Source organism: Mobula birostris, chromosome 20 (assembly GCF_030028105.1).
Source record: "Mobula birostris isolate sMobBir1 chromosome 20, sMobBir1.hap1, whole genome shotgun sequence".
NCBI lineage: Eukaryota > Metazoa > Chordata > Chondrichthyes > Myliobatiformes > Myliobatidae > Mobula > Mobula birostris.
Window position 1 is genome coordinate 39,919,496 of NC_092389.1, and position 27,169 is coordinate 39,946,664.

The 27,169-nt window shown below is 39.8% G+C and overlaps 1 protein-coding gene across 2 annotated transcripts in view; it reads left to right on the forward strand.

Annotated features, from left to right (window-relative positions):
- The window catches only part of LOC140185149 (uncharacterized), a 252,545-nt gene that overhangs the window by 34,464 nt on the left and 190,912 nt on the right, over positions 1 to 27,169 (forward strand). Inside the window, exons 11-14 of one of the 2 annotated variants that reach the window (XM_072238527.1) lie at positions 347 to 401; positions 2,108 to 2,273; positions 11,582 to 11,618; positions 11,795 to 11,963. In XM_072238527.1, the coding sequence (XP_072094628.1) occupies positions 347 to 401; positions 2,108 to 2,273; positions 11,582 to 11,618; positions 11,795 to 11,963 (427 nt within the window). The remainder of the gene's footprint in view (positions 1 to 346; positions 402 to 2,107; positions 2,274 to 11,581; positions 11,619 to 11,794; positions 11,964 to 27,169) is intronic. The other variant, XM_072238528.1, reaches the window with a different exon arrangement.

The following is a 27,169-nucleotide window of genomic DNA, read 5'->3' on the forward strand; positions in this document are numbered from 1 at the left end:
TGAATCTTTGGCTAATTTTACACTGAACTGCTATTACATTGCTCTTTGTTAAGGAATGAACTATTCCCATATACATGAAAGGGACTCTTAGATCCATTCACATTACGTTAACGAATAACACACCCAAGGATGTGCCCGCAAGTGTCGCCAAACATTCCAGCGCCAATTATTTTGTAGAGTTTTCTTGTTCAGAAAATTCAAGAATGCTAGATGATTAATTTTGTTGAGTAACAATATGATATGCTGGCTAAAAATGCAGATCATTAAAGTTAATCTCAGTATTTTTTATTATTACTAATACAGTGTTGTGCATATATTTCACATTGGGCTGCTTTCTGCTTTGCAGAAAAGCCTGGAGTGATGCAAAACGGTGCACTGTCCTGAAACCTCATTCCATAGAGGTGAGTAAAACTTGATAGTTAAGTCTTACTGAGGAAAAGCTGGAGAAAGTTGTAAACTGTGCCTACATGAGTACTAGCCTCCCCAGGATTGAGAACATCTCCAAATGATGATACCTCAAAAAGGTGGCGTCCATCATTAAGGATACCAAACACTCAGGAATGCCGTCTTCACAATGCTACCATTCAGGAGAAGGTACAGGAGCCTGAAGACACATATTTCAGGAACAGCATCCCGTCCACAATCAGATTTCTGAATGGGCAAAGAACCTGTGAAAACTACCTCACTTTTTTCCCTCTCTTCTTGTTTATTTAATTTAACTTCTTTATATATACTTATTGTAATTTATAATTTTATTATAATGTATTACAATGCACCACTTCACAAAACAACAAATTTCACAACATACAGTGGCATGCAAAAGTTTGGGAACCCCTGGTCAAATTTCTGCTATTGTGAATAGCTAAGTGAGTAAAAGATGACCTGATTTCCAAAAGTCATAAAGTTAAAGATGACACATTTCTTTAATATTTTAAGCAAGATTACTTTTTATTTCCATCTTTTACAGTTTCAAACTAACAAGAAAGGAAAAGGGCCCGAAGCTAAAGTTTGGGTACCCTGCATGGTCAGTACTTAGTAACACCCCCTTTGGCAAGTATCACAGCTTGTAAATGCTTTTTGTAAGCAGCTAAGAGTCTTTCAATGCTTGTTTGGGGGATTTTCGCCCATTCTTCCTTGCAAAAGGCTTCCAGTTCTATGAGATTTTTGGGCCGTCTTGCATGCACTGCTGTTTTGAGGTCTATCCACAGATTTTCGATGATGTTTAGGTCGGGGGACTGTGAGGGCCATGGCAAAACCTTCAGCTTGCGCCTCTTGAGGTAGTCCATTGTGGATTTTGAGGTGTGTTTAGGATCATTATCTTGTTGTAGAAGCCATCCTGTTTTCATCTTCAGCTTTTTGACAGACAGTGTGATGTTTGCTTCCAGAATTTGCTGGTATTTAATTGAATTCATTCTTCCCTCTACCAGTGAAATGTTCCCACTGGCTGCAACACAAGCCCAAAGCATGATCGATCCACCCCCGTGCTTAACAGTTGGAGAGGTGTTCTCTTCATGAAATTCTGCACCCTTTTTTCTCCAAACATACTTTTGCTCATTTCAGCCAAAAAGTTCTATTTCAACTTCATCAGTCCACAGGACTTGTTTCCAAAATGCATCAGGCTTGTTTAGATGTTCCTTTGAACCTTTTGAATAGTACTTTTTTGGCCGTCTGTGAAAAAGCTGAAGATGAAAAGAGGATGGCTTCTACAACAGGATAATGATCCTAAACACACCTCAAAATCCACAATGGACTACCTCAAGAGGCGCAAGCTGAAGGTCTTGCCATGGCTCTCACAGTCCCCTGACCGAAACATCATCGAAAATCTGTGGATAGACCTCCAAGGAGCAGTGCATGCAAGGTGGCCCAAGAATCTCACAGAACTGGAAGCCTTTTGCAAGGAAGAATGGGCAAAAGTTCCCCAAACAAGAATCGAAAGACTCTTAGCTGGCTACAAAAAGCGTTTACAAGCTGTGAAATCAGGTCATCTTTTACTCGCTTAGCTATTCACATTAACAGAAATTTTGACCAGGGTGCCCAAACTTCTGCATGCGACTGTATACCAGTGATATTAAACCTGATTCTGTTTCTAAATGCTTCCCTCCTTTAGGGGCATTATCTGTTTGCGGGAGCTCTGTGTGGAAAAGGATGGTATACACGTGCTCTGAAGGCCAATTCCTTGGCTATTCAAGCATGTCAGAGGAAACGAATGAATGTCAAAGGTTTGACAGAGCAGCGAGAGCTCATTCAAACTGAGCAAGTACTTTCATCAAAAGGTTAGTCCCTAATCCCCTGCCAGGGGCTCCCAACCTGGGGTCCGCGGGCTTCATGCCTAATGGTATTAGTCCCATGGTATAAGAAAGGTTGGGAACCCCTGATCTACTCGATGTATTTGCATGTTGCAGAAAAGCTGAAGAAATGATGATGAAGGTTATACTGTAATGAGTACAGGTTTCCCCCGCTACTCGAAGCTACAGCGTTCCTATGAAACTGTTCGTAAGCCGGAATGTCGTAAAGTGAATAAGCAATTACCATTTATGGGAAAAACTTGAGCGTTCCCAGACCCAAAAAATAACCTACAAAATCATGCCAAATAACACATAAAACCTAAAATAACAGTAAGATATAGTAAAAGCAGGAATGATATGATAAATACACAGCCTATATAAAGTAGAATTACTTTTCTGCAGCACTGTCTAGCGCAGCGAAAATCTCACGGAAGCGCTCTCGGCAGAAACATTCTCTCCAGTAACCTTTAAGCTGTGAAGCTGCAAAATCATACCAAATAACACATAAAAATACACAGCCTATATAAAGTAGAAATGATGTATGTACAGTGTAGTTTTACTTACCGGAATCAGGAAGACTCCAGTAAATTGCAGTTTTGTCACAGTTAAACACTTGCTTATACGAATAACCTGTAATCTGTAATTATTTTCTTCAGTTCTGCTGGGAATTTTTCGGCAGCTTCAGTATCAGCCGAAGCACTCTCTCCGGTAAACGTTAAACTATGAAGCTGCCCTCACCTCAGAAACCGATCAAACCACCCATGACTACCTTTAAATTCCACTTTCGCAACACTTTCATCAGCATCACTTTCTGTTTCAGCTTATTAAAAAGACTGACTGATTTCTCCTTAAGTATAAGAAAACTTAACAGAACACAACGCTTTGTACACCCATCAATCCACTCAAGCAAATAGACTTTCCATTTTATCCATTATTGGATGCGGGCTAAGAGAGTCCACTTTGCTACGAGCAGAACCAACAGTAACATCGGCAGCTTTCAAAATCCTTTCTCTCTGCGTATAAATAGCGCGAATGGTGGACGCAGGCAAGTTCAACGCGCAGACAATGTCCTGACTTTGGCGAAACGCTTAATTATGTCTACTTTTACACTAAGTGTAACACCCTTATGAGGTCTTTTAGGCTTTTCCGATACCTTAGAACTCATCTTGCTAACAGATGCACAAAATAAATCGAGATAAAGCACGTGTTTAAGCAATGGCGGCTGGAATGCAGTTCTGGGGGAGGAGCTTGGCTGTTCGGGCGCGCGCTGCCTTTTTCGTAACAGTGAAAACACCTGTTAGCGAAAACAGGTATCTAATGTAGGTCTTTCGTAACAGCAAGGCGTCATAAAGCGCACTTTCGGAAACCGGGGCCCACCTGTATTGATCAACACGGGGAAGGAATTTTTTATGTTCAAATTAGGAATTGATTTTGTGATTGAAAGGTTTAATATTGAGTTGCCCTGATGAAGGGTCTCAGTTCAAAATATTATCTGTTTATTCCTTTGCATAGATGCTGCCTGACCTGGATTCCTCCAGGATTTTGTGTGTGTTACTCAACATTTTCAGCATCTACAGAATCTCTTGTGTTAATATAATTTACACATTGTAATATTCTTTCATGTTAAAAATTCATTGGATATGGTCAAATTGTGTCATTATTAAAATAATTAAATATCTAAAATTTTCATTTTACGACTTTTATGTAAGGATATTCCATTTAATACATATGATGTCGTGTGAGCCCTTGGTTTAAATTGTCCAATAGGGCACGATTGGCAGATATCTCACCTGAATCATGAACTTTAATTTAGTCTGTTTTTGCTGGTTGAAATGCTGAAATATGTACTCAGTGGCCACTTTATTTGATGTAGTAGGTACCTGAGGCCATGTTCGTGGTCTTTTGCTGCTGTAGCCCATCCACGTTAAGGTTCGGTGTGTTGTGCATTCAGAGATGCTCTCTGCACACCACTGTTGTAACTCGTGGTTATTTGAGTTACTGTCACCTTCCTGTCAGCTTGAACCAGTCTGGCCATTCTCCTCTGACTTCTCTCATTAACAAGGTGTTTTCACCACAGAACTGCCGCTCACTGGATGTCTTTTTGTTTTTCACACCGTTTCCTGTAAACTCTAAAGACTGTTGTGCATGAAAATCCCAGGAGATCAGTAGTTTCTGAGATACTCAAACCACCCCACCTGGCACCAACCACCATTCCATGGTCAAAGTCACATTTGTTCCCCATTTTGATGTTTGGTCTCAACAGCAACTGAACCTCTTCTTCTTCTATTTCCTGCTGTTTAGACGCATCTAGGCATATTGTAGCCCTCCGCAGGATGTATAATTAATTATAGAATTTCAAGGAACTCAAATTCTCGAATACAACCTAGTCTCATGTATAAATTGAATAATAGACTCTTCAGTCAGATGTTGATTCTCTTGATGGCCAAAGATTTAATAGAAAACCAAAATAAATTTAAGCTAGATAGCCTCTTGAACAACATGCTTCTTTCAATTTTGTATCGATTACAGCTCAGCAAAACATGCTGGACTGTCTCTGGACTACCACAGTCACATAATCCAGTAGGATGTTTTCCTATTATCTTTAAATAATAGTTTAGCCCACAATGCCCCAACCTAAGTCTTGTCAATTTCACCATATCTCTACGACTTAAAAGGTAACAGTCTGAGACCTTTTTAACTAGTGGGTGACTAGAAAAATAATGCCTGCCCCTTAATTCATTTTTCCAATCCTCCTGCCACTTCTCTATACCTTTTTTAATCCTACTTCTCAATTCTGCTCTGCCTAGGGGAACTCTAATTTCTACATGCCTGCTCTGTAAGGAAGACTTTGCAATGCCATCCACAATTTCATTTCCCTCCACCCCAGCATGCCCAGGTATCCACGAAAATCTAACTGCACAACCCATCTTCCCTACTCTAAGCAACACTAAGAGAATCTCAATAACTATGTCAGGATGAGCTTTTGATTTACTCCCTTTTATAGCCTCTAAGGCAGCAGCAGAATCCGAACAGATGATAACCCTACGTGGTCGAGAGTCCTCTATCCACCACAAGGCCCAGAGGACTGCTAATAATTCTGTTGCAAAGATAGAAACACCACCTGAAACCCGGTGACCAATCTTAACTCCAAGTTGAGACACATACATCCCAAATCCTGCCCTACTGCTCTCTGGGTCCACTGAGCCATCAGTAAAAATCTTCAGATAAGATCACCATTTATTATTTAAATATTCATTTGTGATCAACGCTGATGAAATTGCACTGCTTCCTTTAAGCTGAAAACGGAGGAATAGGTCTACTTCTGGTTCTGGAAGGAGCCAAAAAGGGACGGGTGGCAGGCAAATTTGGCCCACTATGTCTTCCTCAGTCAGTTTCAATTTCACAGCCCAGTTATTAAGCAAATCTAAAAATGGGTATCTTTTAATTTTACTTTGGCACTCCGACTTCCCCTGCAAAAGACACTTTGATGGACAGCTGTGATCGAATCCATTTAGTTTTACCCAATACTGCAGGCCCAACTGAATTCATCTTAAATGCAGAGGTACTTCTCCCATCTCCACACATAATGCCAGGACTGACGTTGTTCTAAAAGCTCCACAACAGAGTCTAAGTGCTTTGGACTGCACTGTGTCTAGTTTTCCAAGAACTGCCGTAGCAGCGGAATCATAAGCAATACAACCATAATCTATAACTGATCCAATCATAGCTAGATATATTAAGTACATAGTTTCCTGCCCTGCTCCCCAGTCACATCCAGCAATACTTCTCATAACATTTAAAACTTTCTCACACTTTCCAATTGTTTTATCTATATGAACCCTCCAAATAAGTCTTTCATCAAACCAGACACCTAAAAACTTGAATACCTTGACTCTTTCTGGTGGAGAATCATATAGACACAATTCAAAATCAGGAATCTTTCTTCTAAAGCCAAAAATCATGTATTTGGACTTAGAAGCAGAAATCCTGAAACCCTATTTGTTAGCCCAGTTTTCAACTGATCTTAAAGCCTTTATACCTGCCTTAATATATACTTGTTGTTTCTTCCTCTTTTCCAGATTGCACCATCGTCTGCAAACAATGATTTGCCAAATCCTGTCCCTACCTGATCAAAGATATCATTTATCATGACATTAAAAAGAACTGGACTAATGACACTTCCTTGAGGGGTACCATTACCTATTTTAACTGACTTAGAGCTTGTTCTGCCTATTCTTACTTGAATTGTCCTTTCCTTAAGGAAATCTTTGATCCAATTAAACATTCTACCTCTAATTCCCGCATCATAGAGTTAAAAACATCCTTCTGTAGTGAGTCATATGCTCTTTCAATATCTAGAAATACACTTACCATTAGTTCTCCATTTTGAAATGCTTTTTTAATATCATGATCTAAAAGGGCAAAAGATTCCATTGTTGATCTTCCAGTTCTAAAACCATTTTGATAGGCAGCAAAATGTCCCTTATTTTCCAAAAAAATAAACAAGTCTATCGGTGACCATTCGTTCCATAATTTTACAAAGCACTGACGTTAAAGCTATAGGCCGATACGAACTAGGACTAGACGCGTCCTTACCTGGCTTTAAAACTGGAGCTACCACCGCATGCTTCCATTCTACTGGTAATTTTCCTTCTTCCCACACTGAATTAATAGAAATAATTAATTTCTATTAATACAGAGTCATCTAAATGCTTAAGCAATTCATAACACAGTCCATCCCTACCAGGAGAAGTGTTTGAACCTGATTGGACAGCTTCCTGCAATTCCTGAAGGGAGAAAAACAAATTTATGGAGCTATTATCATCCAAACTCCTGTCCAATTTCCAACTTTCCTTTAATGTAATTTCCTTTCTCAAATCACCTAACTCTCCAGAACTGTGTAACGCTTGGAACACTTCTACAAACATATCAGTCTTTTCCTTATTGGTTACAGCTTCAATATCTCCTTCCAGCGAAGCTGGGATAGATGGTTTCCTATATATTCCTGACATTCTGTGAATGATCGTCCATAGCATTTCGTCCAGGGGCCCAGGGTTCCACAAATCTTCTCCAACTATCCCTCTTCGCATTTTTAATTACTCTCCTTGCTGCTCTTTCCTTTTTATACTCCATAATATTATCTAACACTGGGTACTTTCTTAATTTTCTGTAAGCTCTATTTCTGTTTCTTACTGCTGTATCACGATTTTTATTCCACCATGGAACTAATGCTGGAGCCTTAAGTACATTCCGTAGCAGAATAGTCAACTGAGCAACTTTATGAATTATAGAACAGAGAGATTCATTCCAATCGTCTATGGAGCCCTCGCTATTAATCTCTTCCATTATATCCACAGCTTTCTTCTGGTACTCATCTAAGTGGGCCAAAGAAAAATTATACCTAGCAGACCTCTCTTCAACTTCTACTATCAAATTTCTACCAAATCTACATAATATAGGATAGTGATCACTTCCTAGTGTGTATCTGTCCATAACATCCCATTCCCCAACCCTAGCTAAGTTTGAGGAAGTGATAGATAAGTCTAAGTGACTACAAGTATTCTTTACAATATTAAATCTTGTAGGCCTTCCATCATTTAGCAGTACCATGTTGTATTTATCTAGAAACTCCTCTATTACTACTCCATTACTATCTGTACTTTCACTACCCCATATAGGATTATGGGCATTGAAATCTCCAACCCAGATTACTGGGGATCTTACCTTATTCATAATTTCATCCAAATCTGATAACATCATATTACCTGGATTATAAAGGTTAATCAAAGTTATTTGACCACAAGAGCTCCAAACCTCCACAGCCACAATTTCAAGGTTAGATTTAAAATCAAGTCTTCTAAATTGGAGTCCTGTTTTTATGAAAGTTGCACACCCTCCACCAGATTTACCTGTTCTGTCAGCTCTCAAACTATTATATCCAGGGATAACAAAATCTAAATGAGGCTTTAACCATGTCTCCTGTATACAGATCAAATCAGGCTTGTCTTTAAAAGTTCCAACAAATTTTTCTAATTCTTGACCATTTGCAGATGAACTTCTTGCATTCCATTGTAATACTAAAAACATCCAAATACTAATTATTGGCCTCTTCATTCACATAAAGCTCCTCTGTACTCTCTGATCCCAAAAACTGGGAAGTATTCAGTGATTATTTATCTGTCATATACTCATGTAATTTTTCCGGCGAAATCTGTTTTATCTCTCTGCAGCTCCAACAACTACTTTTATCATATCCGACCTCTTGGCTGTAGTTTTAGCCCCGACCAGTACATCAACAACAAACGCCAAAAAAGACTCTTTAGTCATCAACAACATGCCTGAAGGAACCATAGTTGGAGAACTCGGAATAAACTGACTCCCCATCATTCCAATCTTTTCTTTACTTATCCTTTGCTCTCTATCAACTTTCTTTACTGCTTCAGCATATGATATTTTCTGTTGGATACTAACATCCTGAATCTGCTTTGCCTTACTAAAATACTCACATCCTCTGAACGCCGCTATATGGTCCCCTCCACAGTTACTGCATTTAGGCACCGCTGCCTTACATGCTTTAATATCATGATCCTCTCCACATTTCATACATCTTCTTTTACCTCGACATGAACCAGCAACATGTCCAAATCTCTGGCAATTATAACAGCATAAGGGAGGCCAAATGTATTCTCTAACTTGATAAGACATGTACCCAATATAGACTCTAGTTGGAAGAACATCACCTGCAAAAACCAGAAGAACAGGGGAATCTCAATTACTGCCTTCTCTCGATTTTAATCGTTTGGCTTCAATCACTTGACCACCTTTAACTTTGTCCAAAATTTCCTTTTCAGTCATGCCAGACCAAATACCATACACTACCCCCTTAACTCCCTTCCTTTCTTTCGGAGTAATACACTCCACTTTCACAACCAATTTTCCCACCATTTTAGCACTGTTATATTGGTCAATATCCTTGCAACAAATTTTCAGCAATCCATTAGACATAATCTTGGCCTGGAATCCTTTACCTATTTGGTTCTCTAATGCTGCTGCCACTTTCAAGGGATTAAGGGCTCTAAATCCTCCTCCTCCTTCCTTCTGACCTTTAAGTTTATACAGAACTATAAATTCCTCCAATTCACCCATTTTCCTCAATTTGTTGTTCCCCCATTACTTCAGATCTTTCACTTGATGCACCCCTTTTTTGGCTACCCTTACTTCTGGAGTATTCCACAGTCTGCCACCCTCCCCCTTCAATCTCAGCCCTTCCCCCCTCTCCCTTTTGCAACCATAGGCTACAAACTAACCCTTTCCAAACTACTAGGCTCCTCCACACCAAAGTCCCCACCCACTCAGTCAACGGCCCCAACTGCCAGTCCACACCAAAAACCAAGTGGTCAGCCAGCCCACCTACTCAGCCGTCAGCCAGCCCTCAACTCCTGGCTAGCCTTGCCAGCCAGCTGAACCTCTTGACCAAGTCTGCATGCTTTTATGTGTTGAGGTGCTGCCACATGATTGGCTGATTAGATATTTGGATTAACGAGCAGTTGTACAGGTGTACCCAATAAAGTGCTACTGAGTGTACACACTAAGATGATGATAGGAGGAAGTGTCATTTGGGTGAAATGAAATGGGACTTTCTGCTCGCTCAGATGGATGTAAGCAATTCTGTGACCCTTCTTCAAAGAAGAACGGGAGGACTCTCCTTTGTCCTGGAAGTGTTTTCTCCCTTGATCAGCAGAATAATGGGATATTACTACTTTACTGTTTGTGTGCACTTGCTGCGGGGGAATTGCCAGCTGCATTTCCGACATTACATCAGTGACTACATTTCAGATCAATAACTTCACTGTAAACTTCTTCAGGATGTGCGGAAAGGAACGTGAATAATGCTCTGTAAAGGAAGTTCATTTTTTCCTCCTATGTTTATCAGAATCATAAGACAATAAGACATAGGAACATTTGGCCCATCGAGTCTGCTCCTCCATTCAATCATGGCTGATCCTTTTCTCCCCTCCTCAGCTGCACATGAAATCAAGATTGTCTACACCAATGTAATAGTCTGCAACAAATCTGAACAAAGCAGTTGTTGCTGTTTCAATTTCATCCACTCAACAACAAAACTAAAGTTCAAAGTAAATTTATTATCAAAGTGCACACGCTACCTTGAAATTCATTTTCTTGGGGGCATCCATAGAACAAAGTACAATGAAAAATTATCCACGTACAAAAGACAAACCGTGCACATTCAGAAAAAAGCTAATAATAATGTCAAGCAAATAAATAGGTAAACCTCAGAACATGAGTTTTGGAGTCCTTGAAAGTGAGTCCATAGGTTCTGATCAATGATCAGTGTTGTGAGTGAAGTTACCCATGCTGGTTCAGGCGTATGATAGTTGAAAGGAATAATTTCCTGAACCTGGAGTTATGGGACGTCAGGCTCCAGTACCTTTGCTCTGCCAGCAGCAGGAAGAGGGCATGGCCTTGGATATTGGTTTCGTGTGGTGGTGCTGTTTTTGTAGATGTGCTCAATAGTGCGGAGGGCTTTTCCTGTGGTGGACTGGGTTGTATCCAGCACTTTTTGTAGGGTTTTTTGTTCCTGGGCATTGGTGTTTCCATACCAGGTCGTGATGCAACCAGTCAGGATACTCTCCACTGTGCATCTGTAGAGGTTTGTCAAACTTTTAGATGACAGGCCAAATCTATGCAACTTCAAAGAAAGTAGAGGCGCTGCCATGCTTTATTTGAAATGCTACTCACATCTAGTCCCAAGAGAAACTTTCTGATATGATAACACCCAGGAATTTAAAGTTACTGATCCTCTCTACCTCCATTGTTGCCCACTATTATTTTCCAAAGCCTAATTTTTGATGTTTAATTTGTATTCTTGCTGAAATAATTTGGTTCTGTGAGCCCTGAAATGCTTCAGTTTATTCAGGAAGAATTAAGAAACAGTTTTTACAAGTTTTTATTTTGATAAGGTGTGTAATGTTATCTCTAGTCACACACAAACTGGTTGAGGTTATACAATGAATTACTTCGGGCAAAGATGTTGTTGCATGAACAAAGTCACTGGAAGGGAGTACTGGTAGATAGGAAGCAGTCTTTTTATTTGACAAATGAGACATAGCAGGCATCATGTAGACTGATCTGTGGCTGAAGTCACTTGCTGTGTGTGCTAACCCCAAAAAATGCCCGAACAAAGTCACTGTACTATTTATGAGAACTGAAGTTTCAGTACAAATTTTAATGCATTAAGTGTGTACTAATTCCCAGCATTTTCCATTTCTGTTCAGAGAAAGAAATTGGGAATCAGAAGAGTGACAACACCAGGTAAAATATTTTTTAAATTAAATTTTGTTTTTGATTTTAGGGAATCAAACATTGATGTCCTAAGCTTTAAAAATATATAAGTTGAAAAGTGATGTTTCTCTGTTTGGTGAAATGTTGGAAAGAATTTACTAAAATGATTTTCAATCTAATGTTGGGAATACTGTGTTCATGTACAGTTTGAAGGAAAGCAGTGGTTCTGAGAGCTCTCCAGTTGAGGAGGATGATGAGGAAGATGATGAATCCAGAGAAGATGAAGCAAAGGTTGTGGATGTTTGGTTGGAAGTCACTAAAGATAATGATGTACAGGCAGAACAGGAGCAGAATGATCAATCTCTCCATTTTGATGTAAGTTCACAGTGTGTTCCTAATGTCCTGTTTAGATTGATCAAAGCCGTTCCTCGTCATAAAGTTTTATTCTATTCTTTTTAATTAACCTATAGTTCATGTGTGATTCTAATGCAAATGCTACTCCAGTCTTTAAGAAAGAAGGGAAGCAGCAAAAGACCAGTTAGCCTTACCTCAGTGGTTGGGAAGCTGTTGGAGTCCATTATTAAGATAAGGTTATGGAGTACTTGGTGACACAGGACAAAGATAGCATGGTTTCCTTAAGGGAAAATCCTGCCTGATGAACCTGTTGGCATTCTTTGAGGAGGTTACAAGTAGGATAGATAAAGGTTAATTTGCAGGTAGAGTGGGTGGTGAGGAAGGCAAATGCAATGTTAGCATTCATTTCAAGAGGTCCAGAACACAAGAGTTGGGATATGAATCTGAGGCTTTATAAGGCACTGGTGAGGCCTCACCTTGAGTATTGTGAACAGTTCTGGGCTCCTCATGTAAGAAAAGATATGCTGGCAGAAGAGAGGGTCCAGAAGACGTACACAAGGATGATTCCAGGAATGAAAGGGTTATCATACGAGGAATATTTGATGGCTCTGGGCCTGTACGCTGGAATTTAGAAGGATGGGGGGGATCTCATTGAAACTTTTCGAATGTTGAAAGGCCTAGATGGAATTGATGTGGAAAGGATGTTCCCATGGTGGGGGAGTCTAGGACAAGAGGGCACAACGTCAGGATAGAGAGGCATCCATTTAAAACAGATGTGGAGAAACTTCTTTAGCTGGTGGGTGGTGAATTTGTGGAATTTGTTACCACAGGCAGTTGTGGAGGCCAGGTCATTGGGTGTATTTTAGTCAGAGCTTGATAAGTTCTTGATGGGACATGGCATCAAAGGTTACGGGGAGTAGGGTTGAGAGGAAAAAGGGGATCAGCCATGATGAAATGGCGGAGCAGACTTGATGGGCAAGTGGCCTAATTCTGCTCCTGTGTCTTACTGTCTTATGGTCATTACGGCTACATTCTGCAGAAGCTGGTGTTCGCTAAATGAACATTCAAAGGTTCATTTATTCTGAAAGTATGTATGCAGTAAACAGCTCTGAGATTCATCTTCTCCAGATAGCCAGGAAACAAAGAAACAAATTTGGGGTGCAATAATGAGGAGTCATTTGGCTCAGTAAATGAAATATCTGTAGGAGAGAATAATTAAATTTTCTGTTTAAACAGGTTTCAATAGGTACATTTAATGTCAGAGAAATGTATACAACATACATCCTGAAATTCTTTTATTGATGGTTGAAGGGCTGTTCTTAGTGAATAGTGCTCTGCACAGTGAAGTGCAGGCAGTCACTACATTTGTGTAGCCATCTTTCATTACAGGATAGTTGCTTGTACAAACTAAAATTGAAATACTTTCTGAGCCACAGTGCTAAACATTAGTACCAAGATCCGGACCAATAACCTGATGATGCAACAGAGGGATCTGAACTTGCTTTTGCTAGCTTTTTACTGCGGTTACCCAAGATGCAAATGCAAGGATTTCTGAATGTTTTTGCCAGTAACTGCAGTATTTATCCTGCAAAAAAAAACTAGCTCAGTTTCTTTTGCTTTGATAGTAAGGAGGCTGACAGCTGGAATATACAGGTTTCCCCTGCTATCCGAATGTAGAGCGTTTCTATGAAACCGTTCGTAAGCCAAAATGGGATAAAGCAAAGAAGCATTAATTTATATGGGAAAAGTTTTTGAGCGTTCCCAGACCCAAAAAAATAACCTACCAAATCATACTAAATAGCACATAAGACCTAAAATAACACTAACATATAGTAAAAGCAGGATTGATATGATAAATACACAGCCTATATAAAGTAGAAATAATGTATGTACAGTGTAGTTTCACTTAACAGAATTTGAGCCAAAATTGATTTGTCGAAAAAAATCGGCATGTATACGCATTTGCACGTGCACGCACGTACACGCATTCGCACGTCACACATGCGCACACACCTGCCTGCGCAAGGCTTCATGGTAGTCTTTCTCCGGGTAAACACAAGTTTAAAGCGAGCGTCTTTTTTCGTAAAAGCGAAAATCCTCTTTCAGTTAACAAAAACAGGTACTAATATAGGTCTTTTGTAAAAGCGAAATGTCGTAAAGAGAACGTTTGGAAAGCGGTGGATACCTGTAGTAGCGTTTGACTGTGGTGAAATGATTATTCTTTGAAGGATACTGTCATTAATCATGTAGAAAATTAAATGTAAACTTCTGTATTGTTTTGGAAAGTCCCTCTAGTTGTTCTGCACCATTATTATTGCTGCTCTGTTCAAGTACCTTTTACCTCATTGTGCTGACATTTGTGAAAGAAGTCTTTCTTCAGTTGCATCTTAAATTAGTTTGCCTGATGATATGTGTGATTGTGAAATTGCTACTTGGTCACCCCCATTTGGTGGGATCAGTTTTGCCTGACTCCCATGCCCTGTTTAGTTTGAAGTATTTTAAAATGAATACTAGGTTTTTAGTCCTTGTTTTGAATCCTTGGAGTCTGGTGACCAAACAGAAGTCGTGAGAACAAAGTATTCATTGCAGTAAATTAAAGTCAATAGACACGAGATTGTGCAGATGTTGTAAATCTTCAGCAATGCAAACAAGATGCTAGAGGAACTCCAGCAAGTTGGGCAGCATCTTTAGAGGGGAATAAATAGTTAACGCTTCAGGCCGAGGCGTCATCAGGACTGGATGCTGCTGGTTTCTCCCCTCGTTCAGTATTATAAACCAGATCCTTCGTTTTTGATGGAGTAACCTTAGACCTGCTTTGTAAAATATGTAATATGCAAGTCAAGCCTACTTCATCCCAAGTGTTGTTAGAGCAGCTCTTTGTTTTAACTATTCCCTATCTGGAATGTCTGAAGCCAGAGATCTGTATCAAAGGTTTTTATCAATTGGAAAGGTCAGGTACAGGCTGAATTGAAGCAGTGGGGCCCAGTGAGGAAAGACTGGAGGTTTGGCTCATTTAAGCTGGGCCAGATTGCAAAGGTCAGGGTGTCGAGGCCGAAGGGGAGGGACAGGCCAGTTCAGCTCACTGCTCCGTGAGATTTACTTGTCCCCACACTGAACCAAGGCCGTGGCTGGCCACTAATGGGCTTCTGAATTGGCTGCAGTGATGACTGGTTTCGTGGCTGTGGACGTCAGCTCTGACTGTTTTTGTTTACTTTTACTGTTAACATGATTAGTTTTTTTTCCACACAATGTGTGCTTGATGGTCTTTTTTAATGGTTTCTTTGTTCTGAGGCTGCCTGTAAGGAGATGAATCTCAAGTTTGTATTGAGTATAATGAAATTTGAGCTTTCAACCACTCAGGAGAAATGAGAAATGTCTACAGAGCAGGAGTTCCCACAAACCCCTCAGTTACTGGTAGGGTACTTCATCTTCATCTCCTCAGGCCCTCAGATCCACTGGCCTCACGTCTCCATTACCCAAAGCCGATGCTATGGTTGGAGTTCATCAGTGTTTCTGGAATCCATTGTATTGATTGTACAGGGAATTGGCCTGTAAAGCTTCACTGGACCCTGGTGGCTAGCCGTGCCCATTTCCACCTCTCATGATGGGGATGTAGGGTTGGACTTCGAGAGGCGATGGTATAGGTCAGGACAATAGCATTAACTTTATTTTTCCAATCTTTTTATTGAAATCAAAATGCTAAATATAACATAATATTAATACAAAGCTATTGGGATTACATTATTAATAATTAGCATATAAAAATATAAACTCAGTTTACACACGAATATTAAACCTCCCAAAGTCTTGCAAAATACGAATACAAATATAAGTAAAAAAAATGTAAAAATAGCATAGAAAAAGAAAATTAAAAAAAACACAGAATACCCCCCCAAAAAAACTAAACTAAACAATAGTAAGCAACTAAACTAATAAAAGAAAAAGACATGGGCTGTTATCTTACGTCAAATAGGACCGTTAGTGTCATTAATTCCGCTCTTCTCTCCATATATTTGAAATTAATAGAATAGGTTTGGAAAAGGTCAAATTACATCATATGGAAGTGTTGAATAAGTGGCCTCCAAGTCTTTTCAAATTTAATAGAAGGATGATAAATGACACTTCTATTATTTTTAAAATTTAAACACAACATAGTTTGAGAGAACCAATGAAATGTAGTGGGAGGATTAATCTCTTTCCAGTTCAGCAAAATGCATCTTCTAGCCATTAATGGAACAAATGCAATTTTCCGACGAGCCGAAAAGGTTAGATGAATTGGTTCTATCACTGGTAAACCAAAAATTGCCACAATAGGGTGAGGTACTCAAAATCAATACTCAAAACCGTTGAAATAATATCAAAAATATCTTTCCAATATTTTTCCAACAAAGGACATGACCAAAACATGTGAGTCAAAGAAGCTATCTAGGAATGACATCTATCACATATAGGATTTATATAAGAATAATAACGAGATAGTTTATCTTTGGACATATGAGCCCTGTGCACTACTTTAAACTGTATCAACACATGTTTAGCACATATAGAGGATGAATTAACTAATTGAAGAATTTGGTCCCATTTTTCAATAGATGAAGTAAGCTTAAGTTCCCTTTCCCAATCATAATTTTATTAGATAAGTCTGGATGTAATTTCATAATTATATTATAAATGGTTGCTATTGCACCTTTCTGAAAAGGATTTAAATCTAAAATTTTTTCCAAAATATCTGTTGGATATAGATTTGGAAAGGTAGGAAGAACAGTATTTAAAAAGTTTCCAATCTGTAAATATCTTTTAAAAAAATGGGATCTATTATATTTATAACCATATAACCATATAACAATTACAGCACGGAAACAGGCCATCTCGGCCCTTCTAGTCCGTGCCGAACTCTTACCCTATCCTAGTCCCACCGACCTGCACGCAGCCCATAACCCTCCAATCCTTTCCAGTCCATATATCCAATTTAACTTTAAACGCCAACATCGAACCTGCCTCAACCACTTCTGCTGGAAGCTCATTCCACACAGCTGCCACTTTCTGAGTAAAGAAGTTCCTCCTCATGTTACCCCTAAACTTTTGTCCTCTAATTCTCAACCCATGTCCTCTTGTTTGAATCTTCCCCCCTCTCAATGGAAAAAGTCTAACCACGTCAACTCTATCAATCCCCCTCAGAATTTTAAACACCTCTATCAAGTCCCCCCTCAACCTTCTACGCTCCAAAGAATAAAGACCTAACTTGTTCAACCTTTCTCTGTAACTTAGGAGATGAAACCCAGGTAACATTTTAGTAAACCTCCTCTGTACTCTCTCAATTTTATTGACATCTTTCCTATAATTCAGTGACCAGAACTGTACACAATACTCCAGATTTGGCCTTACCAATGCCTTATACAAATTCAACATTACACCCCAACTCCTATACTCAATGCTCCGATTAATAAAGGCCAGCAAACCAAAAGCTTTCTTCACCACCCTATCCACATGAGATTCCATCTTCAGGGAACTATGCATCATTATTCCTAGATCCCTCTGTTCTAAAGCATTCTTTAATGCCCTACTATTTACCATGTATATCCTATTTTGATTAGTTTTACCAAAATGTAGCACCTCACATTTTTCAGCATTAAACTCCATCTGCCATCTTTCAGTCCACTCTTCTAACTGTCCTAAATTTCTCTGCAAGTTTTGAAAACCTACCTCATCATCCACAACACCACCTATCTTAGTATCATCTGCATACTTACTCATCCAGCTTACCACCCCTTCATCCAGATCATTAATATATATTACAAACAACTTTGGACCCAATACAGATCCCTGAGGCACACCGCTACACACCATCCTCCAATCTGACACACAGTTATCCACCACTACTCTCTGGCGTCTCCCATCTAGCCACTGCTGAATCCATTTTACTACTTCGATATTAATGCCTAACGATTGAACCTTCCTAACTAACCTTCCATGTGGAATCTTGTCAAAGGCCTTACTGAAGTCCATATAGACAACATCCACCGCTTTACCCTCGTCAACTTTCTTAGTAACCTCATCAAAAAATTCAGTAAGATTTGTCAAACATGACCTTCTACGCACAAATCCATGTTGACTGTTCCTAATCAGACCCTGTCTATCCAGAAAATTATATATACCATCCCTAAGAATACTTTCCATCAATTTACCCACCACTGACGTCAAGCTTACAGGCCGATAATTGCCAGCTTTACTCTTAGAACCCTTTTTAAACAATGGAACCACATGAGCAATACGCCAATCCTCCGGCACAATTCCTGTTTCTAATGACATTTGAGATATTTCTGTCAGAGCCCCTGCTATTTCTACACTAACTTCCCTCGAAGTCCTAGGGAATATCTTGTCCGGACCCAGAGACTTATCCACTTTTATATTCCTTAAAAGTGCCAGTACTTCCTCTTCTTTAATGGTCATACTTTCCATAACTACCCTAATTGTTTCCTTTACCTTACACAATTCAATATCCTTCTCCTTAGTGAATACTGAAGAAAAGAAATTGTTCAAAATCTCCCCCATCTCTTTTGGCTCTGAACATAGCCGTCCACTCTGATTCTCCAAGGGACCAATTTTATCCCTCACTATCCTTTTGCCACTAACATAACTGTAGAAACCCTTTGGATTTATTTTCACCTTACTTGCCAAAGCAGCCTCGTATCTTCTTTTAGCTTTTCTAATTTCTTTCTTAAGATCCTTTTTACATTCTTTATATTCCTCGAGCACCTCATTAACTCCAAGCTGCCTATATTTATTGAAGATCCCTCTGTTTTTCTGAACCAAGTTTCTAATATCTCTTGAAAACCATGGCTCTCTCGAACTTTTAACCTTTCCTTTCAACCTAACAGGAACGTAAATATTCTGAACCCTCAAAATGTCACCTTTAAATGACCTCCATTTCTCTGTTACATCCTTCCCATAAAACAAATTTTTCCAATCCACTCCTTCGAAAACCTTTCGCATCTCCTCAAAGTTAGCCTTTCTCCAATCAAAAATCTCAATCCTAGGTCCAGTCCTATCCTTCTCCATAATTACACTGAAACTAATTGTATTGTGATTATTTATTAGGTTATTATATTAGATTTTATTTATTAAAGGACATAAAGCAGTTATCCAAAAATAGATCACAAAAACATAATATACCTTTGGTTTTCCAAACCAAATAGGCTTGATCCATAATAGAGGGTTGGAAAAAAAAAATTAAATGTAATAGGACTTAATAAAATAAATTGATTCAACCCAAAAAATTTTCAAAATTGAAACCATATTCGTAAAGTATATTTAACTATTGGATTATCCATTTGTTTATGCAATTTAGAAAGAGCAAAGGGAAGTGAAGTCCCTAAAATAGAACCCAGTGAAAACCCTTGTACAGATTTACATTCAAGTTTGACCCAATGTGGACTTGAAATTATGTCCCAAGTCCCATGTCCAAAATTTTAAATATCTAATATTAATTTCGCAATAGTAAAATCTAAAGTTCGGCAGTGCCAGACCACCCTCCTTTTCAGACTCCTGTAAGTATCTTTTACCTAACCTAGGATTTCTATTCTGGCATATATATGAAGAAATTTTAGAATCAACATTATCAAAAAAGGATCTCGGAATAAAGATTGGCACCGCTTGAAATAAATATAAGAATTTAGGTAAAATAATCACCTTAATAGCATTAATCCGACCTATCAATGACAAAGACGTTGGTGACCATTTAGTAAACAGATGTTTAATCTGATCAGTTAAAGGTAAAAAATTAGCCTTAAATAGATCCTTATGCTTTTTTGTAATTTTAACCCCGAAATAAGTAAAATAGTCGGTAACCAATCTAAGTGGTGAACATCCATAAATTGGAACCTGCATATTTAGCGGAAAAAGTTCACTCTCATTAAGGTTCAATTTATAACCAGAAAAATTACTAAACTGAGCCAACAAGGATAAAACTGCAGGAATGGATTTCTCAGGAATCTGCATATAGTGATAACTTCCCACGGGTAATACCAAGAATATTAGATGAACCTCGAATAGCAATTGCTAAAGGTTCTAGAGCAATATCAAATAATAATGGGCTAAGAGGACATCCCTGCCTGGTACCCCGAAATAATTGAAAAAAGGGAGATCTTTGGTTATTAGTAAAAACTGAAGCTACAGGGGAATGATCTATCAATTTAATTCAAGAAATAAATATATCTTATTTATAAGCTGGTCTCAGACCAGCTTTATTATACGTGCTGGGTATAATAAAGCTGGTCTGAGACCTTTTTGATCGCATTCCGACATCAAAGATTTGAAAGCGAGATGCTCCTTCATCACTTCTGGACTAAAATCTGCAACAAGACGAAATTGATAATCTTGAAATTTAATCATACTTTTCTGATGGCAATTCAGATAAGCTGCTCTTTGACTTGAACGTAATGAAACTGGATAATCACTGGTCTTGGTTTGGCATGAAAATCTGATTTGGGACATAAAGAGTGATGAGCTTGATCCAGCAATGGAGGGTCAATCGGGAATTCAGAGCTGAACACATCCTTTAGAAGTTGAGAAAAGAACTTTAAAGGATCTCCTTTCTCAACATCCTCGGGGGACCAATTATACATAAGTTCTGTCTTCTTGATCGATTTTCAAGATCAGTAATCTTGGATTTAAAACCCTCCAGCTGTTTAGACGTCAAAGACAATTTTTGTTCCAAACTCTCAATTTTCAGGTCTCTCCTCCGAGCTTTTTCATCCAATTCTGCGATTTTACTTTGTTGCTGCTTAACTTTGTGACCAAGCTATTGAAGAGAATCCATAATTGACTTTAACTCTTCTTTAAAACTTAGACGTTGTTCCTCAAATTTTTCACTTAAAAGTTTCAACATTGTATTATAAGTTAACTCAACTTGCTTAGGTTCAACTTTTTTTTTTCCCCGTTACCGTCGGAATCTTTCCCGTTTTTTTGGCTCTTGCACTTCAGATCTTGTACTTATTTCCTTGCTCATTGCTTCAAAGTTTACGGTCAAAACTCAAGGGTAATTCTGTAATAAAAGTCTTTAAAATTAGGTAAAAATGAATTAAATAAGGGTGATCATAGGTTAAAAAAAAAAGTAAAGGTAATGGAGTGAAGTCAAAATTAACCTCACTCCATGAGTGCCTCCTGGAGAATCCCATTGCATTAAAACAAAAGGTTGGAAACCCTTGATCTGGAGAGTAGTGAATCTGTGGCACTGTCCACAGAAAGGCTGAGAGGGTAGTGAATCTGTGGGACTGTCTACCCAGAAAGGCTGAGAGAGAGAGAGAGAGAGAGAGAGAGAGAGAGAGTAGTGAGTCTGTGGGACTGTCTACCAGAAAGGCTGAGAGTGAGTGGTGAACCTGTGGGACTATGTACCAGTCCCACAGGAGATAGGTTCAGGGGATATTTGTGTGGAGTTCTGCATAGGTACGTTCCAGTGAGACGGAAGTTATGGTAGGGTACAGAAACCGTGGTGTACAAACGTTGTAATAAATCTAGTCAAGAAGCAAAAAGCTTAGAAAAGGTTCAGAGAGCTAGTTAGTGTTAGAGATTTAGAAGATTATAAGGCTAACAGGAAGGAGCTTAGAAAGGAAATTAGGAGAGCCAGAAGGGGCCATGAGAAGGCCTTGGCGGGCAGGATTAAGGAAAACCCCAAGGCATTCTACAAGAGGATAAGACGTGAAAGAATAGGACTTATCAAATGTGACAGTGGGAAAGTATGTATGGAACCGGTAGAAATAGCAGCGGTACTTCATGAATACTTTACTTCAGTATTCACTATGCAAAAGGATCTTGGTGATTGTAGTGGTGACTTGCGGCAGACTGAAAAGCTTGCGCATTTAGATATTAAGAAAGAGGATGTACCAGAGCTTTTGGAAAGCATCAAGTTGAATAAGTTGCTGGGACCGGATGAGATATACCTCAGGCTACTGTGCGAGGCGAGGGAGGAGATTGCTCAGCCTCTGGCGATGATCTTTGAGGGAGAGGTTCCAGAGGATTGGAGGGTTGCGGATGTTGTTCCTTTATTCAAGAAAGGGAGTAGAGATAGCCCAGGAAATTATAGACCGGTGATTCTGACTTCAGTGATTGATAAATTGATGGAGAAGATCCTGAGAGGCAGGATTTATGAACATTTGGAGAGGTATAATATGATTAGGAATAGTCAGCATGGTTTTGTCAAGGGCAGGTCGTGCCTTATGAGCCTGATCGAATTTTTTGAGGATGTGACTGAACACATTGATGAAGGAAGAGCAGTAGATTCGATTATTAGAATAGATTAGATTAGATTATGAGGACACGCATTAGTAATGCATGCATTAAGAAATGATACAATTTGTTCCTCCAGAATGATATCACAGAAACACAAGTCAAACCAAGACTAAAAAAAACTGACAAACACCACATAATTATAACATATAGTCACAACAGTGCAAAGCAATACCGTAATTTGATGAAGAACAGACCATGAGCACAGTAAAAAAAAAAGTCTCAAAGTCTCTCGAAAATCCCATCATCTCACGCAGACGTTTGAAGGGAGAAACTTTCCCTGCTATGAGCTTCCAGCGCTGCAAACTTGCCGATGCAGCATCCTGGAAGCACCCGACCACAGTCTGACTCTGAGTCCGTCCAAAACCTTCGAGCCTCCGATCAGCCCTCTGGCACCGAGCACCATCTCTGCCGAGCGCTTCGACCCCGGCCCCGGCAACAGGCAGTAGGCAAAGCCAAGGATTTGGGGCCTTCCCCTCCGGAGATTCTTGATCGCACAGTAGCAGCGGCAGCCAAGCGGGCATTTCAGAAGTTTCTCCAGATGTTCCACCGTGCTTCTCACATCCGTCTCCATCAAATCAGGATTGTGCACGGCCCCTATTTAACAAATATGTCAATTCGGAGCGGCCACGCGCGCTGTGTTGCGTCGCTATCTCCTCCGCCCCTCAATGTAGTGTATATTGATTTCAGCAAGGCATTTGATAAGGTACCCCATCGAAGGCTTATTGAGAAAGTAAGGAGGCATGGGATCCAAGGGGAACTTGCTTTGTGGATCCAGAACTGGCTTGCCCACAGAAAGCAAAGAGTGGTTGCAGACTGGTCATATTCTGTATGGAGGTCGGTGACCAGTGGTGTGCCTCAGGGATCTGTTCTGGGACCCTTACTCTTTGTGATTTTTATAAACGACCTGGATGAGGAAGTGGAGGGATGGGTTAGTAAGTTTGCTGATGACACAAAGGTTGGAGGTGTTGTGGATAGTGTCAGAGGTTACAGCGGGACGTGGATAGTGTCAGAGGTTACAGCGGGACATTGATAGAATGCAAAACTGGGCTGAGAAGTGGCAGATGGAGTTCAACCCAGAGAAGTGTGATGTGGTTCATTTTGGTAGGTCAAATATAATGGCAGAATATAGTACTAATGGTAAGACTCTTGGCAGTGTGGAGGATCAGAGGGATCTTTGAGTCCGAGTCCATATAACGCTCAAAGCAGCTGCTCAGGTTGAATCTGTGGTTAAGAAGTCATACGGTGTATTGGCCTTCATTAATTGTGGATTTGAATTTAGGAGCCGAGAGGTAATGTTGCAGCTATATAGGACCCTGGTCAGACCCCACTTGGAGTACTGTGCTCAGTTCTGGTTGCCTCACGACAGGAAAGATGTGGAAACCACAAAAAGGGTGCAGAGGAGATTTACAGGGATGTTGCCTGGATTGGGGAGCATGCCTTATGAAAACAGGTTGAGCGAACTCGGCCTTTTCTCCTTGGAATGACGGAGGATGAGAGGTGACCTGATAGAAGTGTATAAGATGATGAGAGGCATTGATCGTGTGGGTAGTCAGAGGCTTTTTCCCAGGGCTGAAATGGTTGCCACAAGAGGACATAGGTTTAAGGTGCTGGGGAGTAAGTACAGAGGAGATATCAGGGGTAAGTTTTTTACGCAGAGAGTGGTGCGTGTGTGGAATGGGCTGCCGGCAACGGTGGTGGAGGCGGATACGGTAGGGTCTTTTAAGAGACTTTTGGATAGGTACATGGAGCTTAGAAAAATAGAGGGCTATGGGTAAGCCTAGTAATTTCTAAGGTAGGGACATGTTCGGCACAACTTTGTGGGCCAAAGGGCCTGTATTGTGCTGTAGGTTTTCTATGTTTCTATATCTCTAGAAAGGCTGAGAGAGAGTAAAGAGTCTGTGGGATTGTCTACCAGAAAAACTGGGAGTGAGTACTGAATCTGTGGGACTGTGTACCAGAAAGGCTGAGAGAGAGTAGTGAATCTGTGGGACTATGTAGTAGAAAGGCTGAGAGAGAGTAGTGAACCTGTGGGACTGTGTACCAGAAAGGCTGAGAGTGAGTAGTCAGTCTGTGGGACTGTGTAGTAGAAAGACTGAGAGAGAGTCGTGAATCATTGGGACTGTCTACCTGAAAGGCTGAGAGAGGGTAGTGAATCTGTGGGACTGTGTACCAGAAAGACTGAGGGTGAGTAGTGAATACTTGGGACATTGTAGTAGAAAGGCTGAGAGTGTCGTGAATCTGTGGGACAGTGTACCGGAAAGGTGAGATCTACAGATTTCTCGTTCAGCAAACAAATTAAATAATGTTGAGTTTATTGGTAGATGCACAAATAACCAATGTCCATCATGGAACCAACATACACAAGGAAAAAAAATCAAATGTACATTTTAACAATACAACAAAAAAGTTAATTTTGGTGCAACGTGGCTGAAGTGTACTGATTATGGTTTTGTGGTGTGTTCGTGTGTTATTTTTCTATTATTTTGTTAGTTTACAGTTGATTATTAAGTGTTAAATTATTCTGTATTCTCATGCATAATGTTATCGTGACACTGGTGCAGCCATTCAGGTACACTTAATGAATGGTGGAACTCGTTTTTCTGAAGAACCGTTTTTCTTGAAGGGAACATGTATGTTGCAGATGTGTCACTTTACTCCTGTCAACCCCTCCCACAGTGCTCAAATGTAATTTAATATTAACTAAATCAGTATATGAAATGATAAAGCCGGTGAAGTGCAGAGCGTAGATTCCCTCCTGATTGTCTGTGGAGTTGGCATCTCCCAGTAGCTCCTTCGCCCATTTGATACTTCACTGATCTGCTGTGTATCTAAGTCATTCAGCGCAGTAAACTTAAATGCTTCCAGACTGAGGTCTGTTGATGTAAGGAAGACCCCATCTGGCAGCATTTACTTTCCAAAGACACTTCAGCTGTTGTCTGATCTTTCTCCCTCTCCTTGCTCCGTGTCACTTTTGGTTATCAATGAATGTGCATGCTGCGGTGATAGAAGTCATTTTGTTGCGTAAACCCATATCCCTGCAGCAGTAATGCTCAGGTAGATCTTTCACCATCATTGCAGATCAGTTCTCTCATGTTTTACAATGTTTCTTCCTTAATGTGGGGAAAAAATACTTATTACATACAATTGATAATCAGATTTTGCCTTGCATATTAAGCTTTGTCTTAAGCCATTTACTTAAGTCAGCCGCCCTGATGTTAATCACGTACATCAAAATGTACAGGGAAATGTGTTCTTTATGTTACTACCAACACACCACAAGACTTGGCAATGGATTGTGAGAACTGCTGAGAGAATCGTCTGGGTCTCTCTTCCCCCAACACCCCGTAGTGGATTGTGAGAACTGCTTAGAGAATCATCCCCCAACCCCAGGTTGTGAGCCTTCCAAACACCACGTTACCACCCAGTGCATGTTATTTATGACAGTGCCAGTAACAGTAATTCTGTTGTATATTTAACTCTATATGTCAACTGGTACATTTACAGAATAGTTTATTATCTGTCTGTTAATATGTGATATACATACTGTTGTTTTACACCTTGGTCCACATTGTTTCATTTATCCGTACACATGTGTACTGTTGAATGAGAGTTACTTGAATACCCTGAGTTGAGCAATTGGTTACAGATACTCCCTGATACAAGTGTATTTGCCATACAAATGACATGTCAATTTGTACTTCAATGAGAAAGTGTGGAGTTTAAAGAAAAATGTGACCAACTGAATTGCAACAGTGAATGCATTGCCAGCTGTGACTGATTGTACTTGCCTTTGGTCACTGACTATTGACCTTAGCAAAGCGGCAAACTGATATTAAAAGCTTGTTCCAGTTTACAGATGGATTTAAGGAAAGTAACTTGTTTGTGTGTTTGGGAATGGCTGTAGTTTCAGACTACCTGTATTGCAAGCCTGCTTTCATGGTGAGGTGCAGCTTAAGGTGCAAAACTGCAGAATTTGGGGGCGGGGGTGGTGAGGAACTGCAGATGCTGCAAATACAGGTTTCCCCTGCTATCCGAAGATATAGCGTTCCTGTGAAACAGTTTGTAAGCCGGAATGTCGTAAAGTGAATAAGCAATTACCATTTATTAATATGGGAAAAATTTTTGAGCATTCCCAGGCCCAAAAAGTAACCCACAAAATCATGCCAAATAACACACAAAACCTAAAATAACAGTAACATATAGTAAAAGCAGGAATGATATGATAAATACACAGCCTATATAAAGTAGAAATACTTTTATGCAGCTCTGTCTAGTGCAGTGAAAATCTCTCGGATGCACTCTTGGCAGAAACACTCTCTCCAGTAACCTTTAAGCTATGAAGCTGCAAAATCATACCAAATAGCACATAAAAATACACAGCCTATATGAAGTAGAAATAGTGTATGTACAGTGTAGTTTCACTTACCGGAATCAGGAAGACTCTGTAAATTGCAGTTTCGTCACAGTTAAACACTTGCTTATACGAATAACCACTTGACTCAATCGGCAATCGCCTCTGATCTGGGCCGACATTTACGTGCCAGGTGGCACCTAATTAATTAGCTTGTTTATTTCAGCTTTTTTCTTAAAGATGTGCTGGGTGCGTTCCGATTACCACTGCACCACTGCATTCATCGCGGCAATGTGTCATAGTCATATTTTATTGATCCCGGGGGAAATTGGTTTTCGTTACAGTTGCACTATAAATAATTAAATAGTAATAAAACCATATATAGTTAAATAGTAATATGTAAATTATGCCAGGAAATAAGTCCAGGACCAACCTATTGGCTCAGGGTGTCTGACCCTCCAAGGGAGGAGTTGTAAAGTTTGATGGCCACAGGCAGGAATGACTTCCTATGACGCTCTGTGTTGCAGCTCGGTGGAATGAGTCTCTGGCTGAATGTACTCCAGTGCCCACCCAGTACATTATGTAGTGG